Source organism: Myotis yumanensis, unplaced genomic scaffold (assembly GCF_028538775.1).
Source record: "Myotis yumanensis isolate MYYU_CA2020_CCGP unplaced genomic scaffold, mMyoYum1.0.hap1 SCAF_11, whole genome shotgun sequence".
Classification (NCBI taxonomy): domain Eukaryota; kingdom Metazoa; phylum Chordata; class Mammalia; order Chiroptera; family Vespertilionidae; genus Myotis; species Myotis yumanensis.
In genome coordinates, this window is record NW_027223762.1 from 29,533,568 (window position 1) to 29,546,701 (window position 13,134).

Here is a 13,134-nt window from a genome sequence, read left to right on the forward strand (position 1 = left end):
GGAAGATTTGGGAGTGTCAGGAGATAGTATACATAAAGTAGATCCAAGAGTAAATATTTTTTAAAAATAAGGTCAGTCTTGTTCAGAGAGCAGAATAATTCAAAGTGTCTTGATTATATATAACCTATAGGTAAACTCATTAGTCAACAGAGCCAAATATCAACAGTACAACGATTGAAATTTCTTCTGAGAGCCAAATTTTTTAAACTTAAACTATATAGGTAGGTACATTGTTATTAACTTAATTAGGGTACTCCTAAGGCTTAGGAAGAGCCACATTCAAGGGGCCAAAGAGTCGCATGTGGCTCGAGAGCCGAAGTTTGCCGACCACGGACCTGTAGGATGGGGTTAAGCAGGTAATCAGAGGTTAGTGAAGGCTGAAGCCTTTGATTTTGTTGGAATGTAGTGCAGAGAGATTTTGATGATATGGTATTGAAAAGAATGAACTGGAAGGGAGATGAGAGGAAGACAAATTGTGAGGTCTCTGTAACAAACCAGGAACCTCATTACTTAAAATTATCTAAATTAGAACTTCCAGGATATATTTTACTTTAAAATGATTTAACCACATTCTAAACAAGTTTTAGATGATTTGTGGTGTTCTCTAACAGAACTGGCACATAATATTGAATCAGATCGCAGAGGATTATTTTAGCTTTATTGCCAGATGCAGAGACATATGTAAAGGTCTGGAAGCCAACAGATATGTTGAGAAATGCAAATTCTCAGAGTGAAAGGATTTGGAATCCTACATGGCAGCAGATGATCAATAGCTGTATGCAGATTCTTTGGAGTGATGGGTTGCTTTAAATTAAGATTTCATATTAGCTCACAAGGAAGTAAAATTTTCTAAGCATAATAAACTGCTTTAACCTTCTACCCATGGTCGGCAAATTGCGGCTCTTTGGCCCCTTGAGTGTGGCTCTTCCTAAGCCTTAGGAGTACCCTAATTAAGTTAATAACAATGTACCTACCTATATAGTTTAAGTTTAAAAAATTTGGCTCTCAAAAGAAATTTTAATCGTTGTACTCTTGATATTTGGATCTGTTGACCCTTTCCCTCTCCCTCTCCCTCTCTCTCTCTCCCTCTTCCTCTCCCTCCCCCTCTTCCTCTCCCTCTTGTTCAGGATCAAGCCTGCAATCCAGGCATGTGCCCTGACTGGGAATTGAACCACGACCTCCAGGTTCATAGGTTGATACTCAACCACTGAGCCATGCTGGCCAGGCAGATGGAGGCTTTTCAGTGCTAAATCTGGGACAGTCCTGAGCCAAACAGGATGGTTGATCATCTTAAGAGGAGAAGAGATGGTGACATTCCTAATCTTTTTAAAATTTGAACTAATTTAGCAGACTAACTAGTTAGTTAAAAATTTACTAAATCCTCCCCCCAAAAAAGAATTTACTAAATTCTAGTAGCCACATAAGGGGATATCAAGACAAATGAAGACATATTGAAAAGAACACATCTCCTCAGAGAATTTTCAATCTAAGTTAGTCTTCCATTCATTCATTTATTGACTCAATACATTTTAATTGACTGCCTGCCTATCTAGGCATTGAGGGTGGGGATACATCAGTGAATAAGACAAACACGGAACCTGCCCTCATGAATCTGACTGACGAATGGAGAAGGCATTGAACCTGAGTGAAAAAAGGTGAAATGGAAATAATTCTCACCTTGAAGTAGAGTTGGGAAGCTTAACTGAGTTAATGTCTGGAGACTCCATGAAAGGGAACATTATAATAACCACATGACCAGAGTCTTCTGAAAAGTCCTGATTTATAAGATCACATTTCCCCGTTTTTGCATGATGGAAAAAAAAAGGGGCGGGGCATGAACCTAGAAGTCAGGAGAACTGAGGCTTAGTTCTGGTTTGGATACTAACTTCTGTTTGTAGGAGTCATTAAGGTCTTTGTTCCTCAATTCCCTCACAATACTCTGGCCTCCTTAGAACACCTCACAGCTGCATTGTGCACTCATTTGTGAATAAAAGCCTAATATGCAAATTAACCCTAACAGCAGAACTGGGAATGACTGGTCACTATGACACACACTGACCACCAGGGGGCAGATGCTCAATGCAGGAGTTGCCCCCTGGTGGTCAGTGTGCTCCCACAGGGGGAGCTCTGCTCAGCCACAAGCCAGGCTGACAGCTGCCAGCACAGTGGTGGTGGTGGGAGCCTCTCCCGCCTCCTCAGCAGTGCTAAGGATGTCCGACTACAGCTTAGGCCTGCTCCCTGCTGGCAAGTGGACATCCCCCAAGGGCTCCCAGGCTGCCAGAGGGATGTCTGACTGCCAGCTTAGGCCCAATCCCCTGGGGAGCGGGCCTAAGCCAGCAGGTGGTCATCCCCCGAGGGGGTCCCAGACTGCGAGAGGGCACAGGCCGGGCTGAGGGACCCTCCCCCCCCAGTGCACAAATTTTTGTGCACTGGACCTCTAGTTTTATATAAAGTTCTATATATTTTTAAGTTCACTAAATGTTCTAGGAATGTAACTACTATGTGAGCCAAAAGAAGATTAAATGTTGTTTGCTGGGAACATTACTAAGAAGTGTTCATTATTTTGAAAACTCATGGCTCAGCCAACAGTGCCTATGGTTTGTGCATCTCCAGTACCTGATCAAACTTGTGGTTGTTGGATTCACAGTGATAGTACCCATAGGTCTGAGCCTCTGAGTGCCTAAGAGTTTACATTCTGATATATATTATTTTATTATAAGTGTGTGTTATTTATCCTTTGTTGTATAGTTAGATCATTATGTTGGCTTACAAATGTTTTGGGTAAATTATATTACCCATGCATTTCATTTCAGGATAGCAGAGGCAGCATTACAAAATGTTTGTTATAAAGAGGGGGCATTAGGCCTGATAGAGCTCTGGCCAGTAAAAACAAGCACAAGCCAAAAAACAGACACATAAACACAATCCACCAGTGGAACTAACATCTGGAGGATGTTGCGTCTGTTTCCCATAGGTTGGCTTGAGTTCTGGGGGCCTGGGTAGAGCTGAGCCTTGGACTCCTTTGAAAAGGCGCAGGGGCTTCTCTAAACGCCTCTCATCAGCCCTTAGCATTACCTGGACTCTGACCAGCCGCGTCCTGGGTTACGCCTGTCTTCCTCTGGTGGATTGTTTGGTGACTGACCATGCAGCCTCCATATTATTCCCTTCAGGACAGTGGAAATCAGTGTTTTTAGATGCTGAATCCAGATAAACCCAGATAGAATAAACAAATCTGACTTCACTTTCACTTTCTGTATGGACAGGATTCATTAGCATATTTTCCATACAAACAGGGGCTGTCAGGTACCATGTTATTCACCTCATGGCATTATGCCTGTTTTCAGGGCGTATTTTATTATACTAGTAGCACAAAGGCAAAAGATTTAAACTGAAATGCTTGCTGTGTATTGTGGTTTAAACTTGCTGGTTGTCATGAAGCCTGAGAACGTTAGCTTTCTTAACTTTTTTTTTTAAAAAATGTTAGCTTTCTACGTATATGCCATAGAATGAGCTCTCAAAAATTACCTAGAAAACTTAACTGAGCAGAAGAAACTTTGGGCAAAATTTTAAAATTTTAGCTCAATCTAGGCAGGGCCTCAGATACTTGATGATCACAGGCCATTTTAAATGATTAAATCTGGGCAATTGGGATGTTGCTGGGAAATAATCAAAACTACAAAAATGCTGTAATAGTGAACAGGAGATAAGCTTTCTTTTGTTTCCACTAACATAAAAGAATTTATATTTTTAAAAGTGTCTTGCCCCCAAATATGCCAGAATTCATGGAGAACACGGATGGAGGCCCACAGCCTCTGCCTCCCTAGAGGCGGCGGGGGAGGCAGCCATCCTCCCAGGAACGGGCTCCGTCCCGGCAGGTTCGGCGGACGCGCACCCGTTCAATACAAACCCAGCAGCCACAGCCTCCGCATCACCAACGAGCAGGTCTGTCCTTTCAAAAGCGCTCATTTTGGGAACCGAGCTCCTGACGTCTGGGCACAGCACCGGCCTTACCGACACACAGCGGGGCGGGCGCGCCGCTCGGTCCCAGCAGAGGGGGCGGGCCGAGGCGAGCGGTCTGTCCTCCGGGCCGGTCCTCCCGGCGCCCCGCCGCCCTCGCTCCCGGCCGGTCCTCCCGGCGCCCCGCCGCCCTCGCCCCCGGCCCGTCCTCCCGGCGCCCCGCCGCCCTCGCTCCCGGCCCGTCCTCCCGGCGCCCCGCCGCCCTCGCTCCCGGCCCGTCCTCCCGGCGTCCCGCCGCCCTCGCTCCCGGCCCGTCCTCCCGGCCCGTCCTCCCGGCGCCCCGCCGCCCTCGCTCCCGGCCCGTCCTCCCGGCCCGTCCTCCCGGCGCCCCGCCGCCCTCGCTCCCGGCCCGTCCTCCCGGCCCGTCCTCCCGGCGCCCCGCCGCCCTCGCTCCCGGCCCGTCCTCCCGGCGCCCCGCCGCCCTCGCTCCCGGCCGGTCCTCCCGGCGCCCCGCCGCCCTCGCTCCCGGCCGGTCCTCCCGGCGCCCCGCCGCCCTCGCTCCCGGCCCGTCCTCCCGGCGCCCCGCCGCCCTCGCTCCCGGCCCGTCCTCCCGGCGCCCCGCCGCCCTCGCTCCCGGCCCGTCCTCCCGGCGCCCCGCCGCCCTCGTCCCCGGCCCGTCCTCCCGGCGTCCCGCCGCCCTCGCTCCCGGGCCCGCGGTCTCATTTGCCGCCGTCCCGCGCGTGACCCGGCGCGGGGTGCGCCGCGCGGCGCCATGTGCCCCCTCCTGCTCGCAGTCGTCGCGCCCCAAGCCCCGCTCCTCTCGCTCCTGCTCCTCCGCAGCGGGTTCGCCGCCATGTCTACCGCGGGGCCCCTCAAATCCGTGGACTACGAGGTGTTCGGGAGAGTGCAGGGTAGGGGAGCCCCTACTGTGGGAACCCGGGGAGGTGGTAGGAGAGGAAGGGAGAGGACAGAGAGGGGGTCCCCTCCTGGGCCCGGACTTCCGCTCGGCCGTGATACAGCAGCCGAGGGCGACGCGGCCAGACGCGCATGCGCTGGAGAGCGGGCCGGGCGGGGCGGGGCGGGGCGGGGCCGGGGTGGTGGTCGGTGAGCTCCGAGAGGGGGTGGGGGAGGGAGGGGCCCGGGCCATCCTCTCCTTTTTAATCTCCACATTTTCCGGGAGCTCCATGTTTCCTCTCCTCAGCTTCTGTGCGTTGGGGGCTTTGAGATGAGGATCAGTGGGCTGAACACCTGTGTTTTTAGAGCATTTGTAGCCGTGGCATGGTCTATCATGTTCCTTATGTTTCATTACTGTCCATCTAGATCAGCGGTTCTCAACCTGGGGGTCGCGACCCCTTTGGTGGTCGAACGACCCTTTCACAGGGGTCGCCTAAGACCATCCTGCATATCAGATATTTACATTATGATTCATAACAGTAGCAACATTACAGTTATGAAGTAGCAACGAAAATAATTTTATGGTTGGGTCACAACATGAGGAACTGTATTTAAAGGGCCAGAAGGTTGAGAACCACAGGATTCTAGACTAATATATTCCAAAAGTTTGAAAGGGAAATCGATTAAGCTGTGCATGGGTTCTCTGATGTTTTACCAGCTCTCAGGTGAGCGCCAATGGCACCCGTGCACATGGATTGTGGCCATCTGCTGGTTTCCCTGTGCTGTAGAAATGCAAGTGTGTTTTTGACAGTGTTAGCTTGGTGTTAGAATAGGAGTGGCTTCTAATTCCTTTTCTCGTCTTTGTTTCTGTAGCGTTTCATTTATAGTTCTGTTCTTCTTGATTTTACTTTAACCCATTTTGCTTTCCACTGCAGTTATTTGTGTACTCATGTCTGTGTCTCTCATTAGACAATAAGGACAGTATTTTGAAGGGCAAGCTGGTGGCTTGTTTTTATAGCCCCTGAACGCTGTGCTTGTCCTGGGGACTTCAGAAGTGTCTCAAATTAAAGTGCTTGGGATAGTTGACTTGGAGAAAACACCTTAGCGTGGTGGCCAGCTTAACTATTTGAAAGATGCCGTGGTGTGTGGCTCCAGGGGACAGACCCTGGATGGATGGAGAAAGGGTGAAATGAGGCAGAATTTTATTCCACATAAAGAAGGCCTTTCTAGCCACTAAGGTGTTTAAAATCACTAAGGGCTGCTTTGTAAGGTGGTGACTGTCTGCATTCAAAATTGACAGCTGCAGTCAGACCCCAGGATGAAGGGGTACATTACAATAGGAAAATTTGATTTTGCATGAAAGGCAGCTGACATCGTGTGATTTCTTGAATACCAGTATTTCTTTGTAGATTTAAAATAGTATTTCCTTTGCAATATTCACCTCAGAGTTGCTCACGGACACATCTTTGCACAGAGTGAGTTGCCGTTGCAGCGGATTGAGCCTCGGCTGAGCAGCATATCGCGCTTGAGTCTTTCATAACTGAAGGGGCGGATGCCTGTCCCAGTTTCCAGAGCAGTGTGTCTGTACAAAACCTGTCCGTGTCATATCAGCTTCCTTGCTCTTTAGCAGATGAGGTGGAAGCAGTGCAGAGAGGCCACAAAAACCCATAGGAACGGCTCCCACACAGGCTGCGTCCCATGAGTGCTCTGCTCCCGCCAGTGCCAATCGGCTGCAGAAAACCTGTCCCCAATTGGCTTCTTGTTTTCTTTGTGTGCCTCCTTCTGTTGCACAGTATGCTTCAGACTAGGGATCAGGACTCTCAGAAAGATTCTGGGGAAATTCCAAGTGGATTATGGAGCTTTGAATGCTAATTCCCGAGTGGTTCATTGCTTCACAAAGTTAACGGGCTGGAGGTCCTGTCACCTCTTGCTGTGAATTCCTTCTAAGGCTTTAAAATAGGAGCTGTGGTTGAGGGGCTGAGTAAATAACACCTCTCTTCATTGTGTGAGTTATTGATTGACAAGTAAGGCCAAGACCAAAGCAGAGCCCGGCTGGTGTGGCTCAGTGGGTGAGCATAGACCTATGAACCAGGAGGTCCAGGTTACATTCCCAGTCAGGGCACATGCCCAGGCTTCTGGCTCGATCCCTAGTAGGGGGCGTGCAGAAGGCAGCCGGTCAATGATTCTCTCATCATCGATGTTTCTCTCTCTTTCTCCCTCTCCCTTCCTCTCTGAAATCAATAAAAATATATTAAAAAAAAATAATAAAGCAGGGTTTGGGGAATGTGGTGTGTTTCTTCAGGTAAGTGCACCTTGTTATAAGCTGTACTGCCAAATCAGACACAGCCACCAGGCACTGGCAGGCTCCCTGTGGGCAGGGCAGAAGGCATGACCTCTGAGGGTAACTCACTCCCAGGAGAAGGTGGGAAAGGAAGCACTTGGGCTGTGCATGGTTCTCCTTCCAAATGTACCCATTAGATTGGTCACTCCTTATCTCAAAGGAGGAATCAGAAACAGGGTAGAGAGGGTAGAGAGTGGACAAGGGTGGCACATTGATGGCTATTCCTCCTCAAAGAAGGAACTATCCTGAGGGCAAAGACGCTTTCTCCTCCAGAAGGAAGTTATAAAATCTAGAGGGAGCACAACTGGTTAGTCCTGGTTGCAGTACTGCAAGATGATCTGGACTGCAGGGTTCTTGGTGTGGCGTGATAGGAAAAGTCAGGGAAGTGGTATGGTCCCAAACTGGAGAATGACTGCTGTTCTCCCACAGGTAGAGGTGGGAAGGACCAACATCAGCAGGTCCTTGGTTGAGGCTTGCAGGAAAGCTCTGACAGGGGTGTCCTCAGCCAAGGTTTTCCCTTTGTACTCTCCCTGCTCCTGACTGTAGGGTGACTATGATTTGCGCTCCAGCAGCCCTCCCAAAACCTAGAGCAGTGATAGCGAACCTATGACACGCGTGTCAGAGGTGACACGCGAACTCATTTTTTTGGTTGATTTTTCTTTGTTAAATGGCATTTAAATATATAAAATAAATATCAAAAAAATATAAATCTTTGTTTTACTATGGTTGCAAATATAAAAAAATTTCTATATGTGACACGGCACCAGAGTTAAGTTAGGGTTTTTCAAAATGCTGACACGCCGAGCTCAAAAGGTTCGCCGTCACTGACCTAGAGGGAAAGGCCAAGGACATCACAGGGGCCCTGGCCCTGACTTCCCCGAGGGATGGGGGAAGTGGGGAATGGGGAATGAATGCTAAAGGGAAATGTGAGGGGGCTTCCTTTTGGGGTGATGGGAATGTTCTGCAATTAGCTACTGGTGATGGTTGCAAAACTGTGAATCTACTAAATATCACTGTATATTTAGTATACTTTGAACACTTTAAAAAGAGGTATTTAATTATATCTCAATTTTTTGAAAAGTCTCACACACACACACAAAAAGGAAAGCAAAATACTCTCAGGCGCTGCTGGTGCTGCTGGTCCATGGACCACTCTTGGAGCAGGGAAAAAGCTGGACCAGATGTTTCCAATTTCTGTTTACTTCAGTTGCATGCGCTTATTTTTCATGATGCTAACCTAACAGCAGGCAGCGCTCTTCACTGTTAAGGAGCTCAGAGGGGAATATGCACAGTGCAGCAGTGACCAAACCTTCAACTCTACTTGGGCCTTCCAGGACCTTCTCACTCTTAGAGTAAACCACTGCACACGGGCTCACAGTTGTGCCGTTTTCTCTCCTGTTTTGTCTCTCTCTCTTCTACATGGTGTGAAAATTTTCTTGAGTTTTCTGGCACTTTCTTTTATATCTGCTAGCTAATGTCTTTCCCTCCATCTATATAACAGATTCCCTTTCAGATCAATACTTCCACTCATCATTCCTCCACCTTTTATAGGTAGCATTTAAAATATTTTTATAGCCCTACAAAAATTCCATTTGGGAGGTTATCTTGTCTTTATTTACTACTCTTTTTCTTTATATTCTTTTGGTGCTACAATACATTATCCTCAGGAAACAAATGATATTTCTTATTATAAATCCACTTACAGAATTACATAAAATTACCTAACCCACTGAATCCTTCTGTATTTTCTTAACCAGGCTCAATTGTTGTATATTGAAGCAATATCTTTTGCCTGATTCATCCCCTGTGATTTCCCGAGTTTTTTCTTCTAATTTTTTTTTCAAATGAGATATAATTTAAATTCAGTAACATTTACCTCTTTTAAAAATAATTTTATTGATTTCAGAGAGGAAGGGAGAGAGCTAGAGACATCAATGACGAGAATCATAGATCAGCTGCCTTCTCTGCATGCCACACACTGGGGATGGAGCACTCAACCCAGGCATGTGCCCTGACCGGGAATCGAACCATGATCTCCTGGTTCATAGGGCAGCGCTCAACCACTGAGCCACACCGGCTGGGCTAACATTCACCCTTTTCAGGGAACAGTTTCATGGGTTTGAAACATGCAGACAGTCATGTAACCACCGCAGTGGAGATATACAGAGTGCTGTCATCATCCCCCATAGTTCCCTGGTGCCCTTTGCAGCGCTCCTCTCTCCCCTCCCAACCTTTTGCAACTGATGTTTCCTGTCCCTGTAGTTTGCCTTTTCCAGAAGGTGGAATTAACATTAAAACAGAAACATTTTATTACATTCAACTTGGATTTAGTCCTTGTCTTTAAAGAAGAAATTCTAAAAGCTGAGGATAGGTAAATGTTATATCAAATATACTCAACTGACCTTGTAATAAGCATTTGATTTTAGTTAGCATTTTAAAATAGACTAAATATACTGTTTGGCATTTTATCATACTTTGAATGATATATTCAGATTACTAATTTTTCCCAAAAGTGATCTTCCCTTTATCTTTTTATTTTAAAAGAAAATAAATTTTTACAACACATTTTGAATATATTCAGACATTAAAAATTTTGTTCATTTCATCTACTTACTATTGAATAAAATAGGTGAAAATTCAGTTAGGAAATATATGATTTTTTTTAAAGGTAGACAAGCTGACTTTATTTTTATCTTTCTTTTAAACAGGTGTCTGCTTCAGAATGGTAAGTCAATATAATCTGCTTTTGGTGGGGGGTGGTGGTACATTTTTTTCTCCACAGTTATTTCTAATCACAAATATTGAGCAGCTTTCTACTTAGTGCTGGTCTACTGCTTATTTCCCATCCTTGACAGCAAATAAAAATGTATTTTTATTTCTTCACATACAAATTACTGGTTGAGGTTTTTATGAGAGCTGTCTTTACAAAGTAGTCTATTAAAAACATTACAGCATTCTTAGCCTTTAGCTAATATTTTCTATGAATTTCAAAATACCTCTCTTGAGGTGGTTAAGTTAAACCTTTTGATTAGGTATATTAATACAAATATGGGATCTTCCACTTGTTCTGGATGGAAGAAACCCTCTACCCAAGGGCATGTGTCTCAAATTGCATAACGAAACATGCTCATGTTGCGTAAGGTAGTGGTCCCCAGGTTTCTAGAAGTTAAAACTACTTGTTGCCTTTAAAATATATTTTTTTAAAAATATATTTTATTAATTTTTTACAGAGAGGAAGGGAGAGAGATAGAGAAACATCGATGAGAGAGAAACATCGATCAGCTGCCTCCTGCACACTCCCCACTGGGGATGTGGCCGCAACCCAGGTACATGCCCTTGACCGGAATCGAACCCGGGACCCTCCAGTCCGCAGGCCGACGCTCTATCCACTGAGCCAAACCGGTTTTGGCTAAAATATTTTGTTATTATACTCCTTTCCTAAAAGTTAAATGTGACTTGTATTTTCACCGACTTATCTGAGCTGGCAGACCCTAGATTAGGTCTCTGTTCCTAACTTCTGAGTACTCTAACAGGTCCCACCTATACGCCTCCACATTTTTTTAAAAAATGTATTTTGTTGATTTTTTACAGAGAGGAAGGGAGAGGGATAGAGAGTTAGAAACATCGATGAGAGAGAAGCATCAATCAGCTGCCTCCTGCACACCCCCTACTGGGGATGTGCCTGCAACCAAGGTACATGCCCTTGACCGGAATTGAACCTGGGACTCTTCAGTCCCCAGGCCGATGCTCTATCCACTGAGCCAAACCGGCCAGGGCTCGCCTCCACATTTTGACATAGTTGTATCCTCTACAGATCAGATTGTCTCTTTTTTTGGTATTACCTATGAGAGCTTGACTTATTTTCAGAACCAGCTCATACATCAACCCTAGCTATAACCATCTCAGTTTGGGTTGCTTCATATTGTTTGGAACGTAGAGAGAGATCGTGGTCACCCTGGCTTCCAAACAGAACATGTCTTTAAAAAGTTCTAGTTAGAATGGGTCCACAAGAATTTTAGTATGATGTAGTTAAAATGACTCAAAATAAAAATTTTGCTAGGATTTGCCCTGGCTGGTGTGGTTTGGTTGGGCATCATCCAGTGCACTAAAAGGTTTGCAATTAGATTCCTGGTCAGGGCACATGCCCAGGTTTCGGACTCCACCCCCAGTAAAAGGAGTGCAGGAGGCAGCCCATCGATGTTTTGCTCTTACATTGATGTTTCTTTCTTTCCCTTCTTCTCTTTCTCTAAAAATAAATTTAAACAAAATTAAAAAATATATATTTCTAGGTTTTTATTTGCCAGTAGCACAAGTGAATTTGGAACCAGGAAAAGGACTTAAAAAACACACAACCTATTAAGAATAATAGGAAGCCCTAGCTGGTTTTGCTCAGTGGGTAGAGCATCAGTCTTCGGACTGAAGGGTCCTGGGTTTGATTCTGGTCAAGGGCATATGCCCAATTTGTGAGCTTGATCCCCAGAAGAGGGAGGGCAGGAGGCAGCTGGCCAATGATTCTCTCTCATCATTGATGATTTATATCTCCCTTCCTCTCCCTTCCTCTCTAAAATCAATACAAATATATTTTTAAAAAAAGAATAATAAGAAAAGTAAATTTACCTAAAGAATTATAACATTTGTTATAATTCAGAAAGCAACAGAATATTTTAGCCCAGTACTTTCTATTGCTTATAACTGGATATTTTTCTCAGTGATTGAGAATTTTAGAGTGGTCATCATTAGAATTAACAATGTAATTTTGTGTTAACCCAGATTAACAATGTAATTTTGTGTTAGCTGATGCAAGGGAATGCAACTGAATTTTATTAATCCCCAAACTCATCATAAAAACTGTGTTTTGAAGTAATTCCCAGGATAAGTTTATTTTCTCACAACATGCTTGTCTTTACTGAAAGTGGAATTTAACAAAAATTCCACTTAAGTGAAGTTTGTTATAAATAGAGGTATTAATTACTGTTGGTCAGTTGTATAATTTTAGGAAGAAATTATCAGCTTAGTGCTTTTTGAGTGTTAGAATCAAGTGTTATAAATTCTGACTTTTGATGATGGACTTTCTTTCTCTTGTTTTCTCCTGAAACCAGTACACAGAAGGTGAGGCTAAGAAAATAGGAGTGGTTGGCTGGGTGAAGAATACCAACAAAGGCACTGTTACAGGTCAAGTGCAAGGCCCTGAAGAGAAAGTCAACTCCATGTAAGTAGCAAGACTAATAACACACTCATGCCATTTATGAACTTAATGTTTCATTGGATAATAGGAATATAGTATCGATGTGCCAAATTTGGTTTGTAGATTATAACTAAACTGATATGCTTTTAGGCAGACCAACAAAGAAATTTTTAGAATTAGGAATGGAATTTCTGCCTTTAGGAATGGATTTCCCATGTGGACAGGCTCTCAAAAAGGTCAATGGCACCACTCTCCAATCTCTATGAATTGTGTTTTAATTCTTCTCTGACATGTGGGAAATATCCAGGATCCACGTATCTCTCATCTGAAGTGGTTGTGATAGAAGCATATGCCTTAAGATGCTTGAAGTTCTTTCCCCTCAATATATTTTATTGATTTCAGAGAGAAAGAGAGAGGGAGAGAGAGATAGAAACATCAATGATGAGAGAGAATCACTGATTAGCTGCCTCCTGCATGCCCCCTACTGGGGATCAAGCCTGCTACCCAGGCATGTGCCCCTACTGGAAAGCAAACTGTGACCTCCTGGTTCATAGGTCAACATTCAACCACTGAGCACACCAGCCAGGCTTGAAGTTCTTAAAGTAGCCTTCAAGGCAAAAAGATTATCATCTCCTTTTTATTGTTTAAATATATTTTTAAAAATCTAATTGTGGAGCATTTGAGGTCTTGCTCCCAGTATGTCATCAGTTTGGCTGAAATAAACTCATAAAAATTCTAAAAAAAAAATCTAATTATA

General features: G+C 45.0%; 1 protein-coding gene across 2 annotated transcripts in view; it reads left to right on the plus strand.

Annotated features, from left to right (window-relative positions):
• Positions 1–3,880: 3,880 nt before the first annotated feature.
• Positions 3,881–13,134, plus strand: part of ACYP2 (acylphosphatase 2) — a 90,289-nt gene continuing 81,035 nt past the window's right edge. The window contains exons 1-3 of one of the 2 annotated variants that reach the window (XM_070429222.1): positions 3,881–3,942; positions 9,901–9,917; positions 12,292–12,401. In XM_070429222.1, coding sequence (XP_070285323.1) covers positions 9,915–9,917; positions 12,292–12,401 — 113 coding nt within the window. In that variant the 5' untranslated portion in view covers positions 3,881–3,942; positions 9,901–9,914. Of the gene's footprint in view, positions 3,943–4,598; positions 4,869–9,900; positions 9,918–12,291; positions 12,402–13,134 lie in introns of those variants that run through there. The other variant, XM_070429221.1, reaches the window with a different exon arrangement.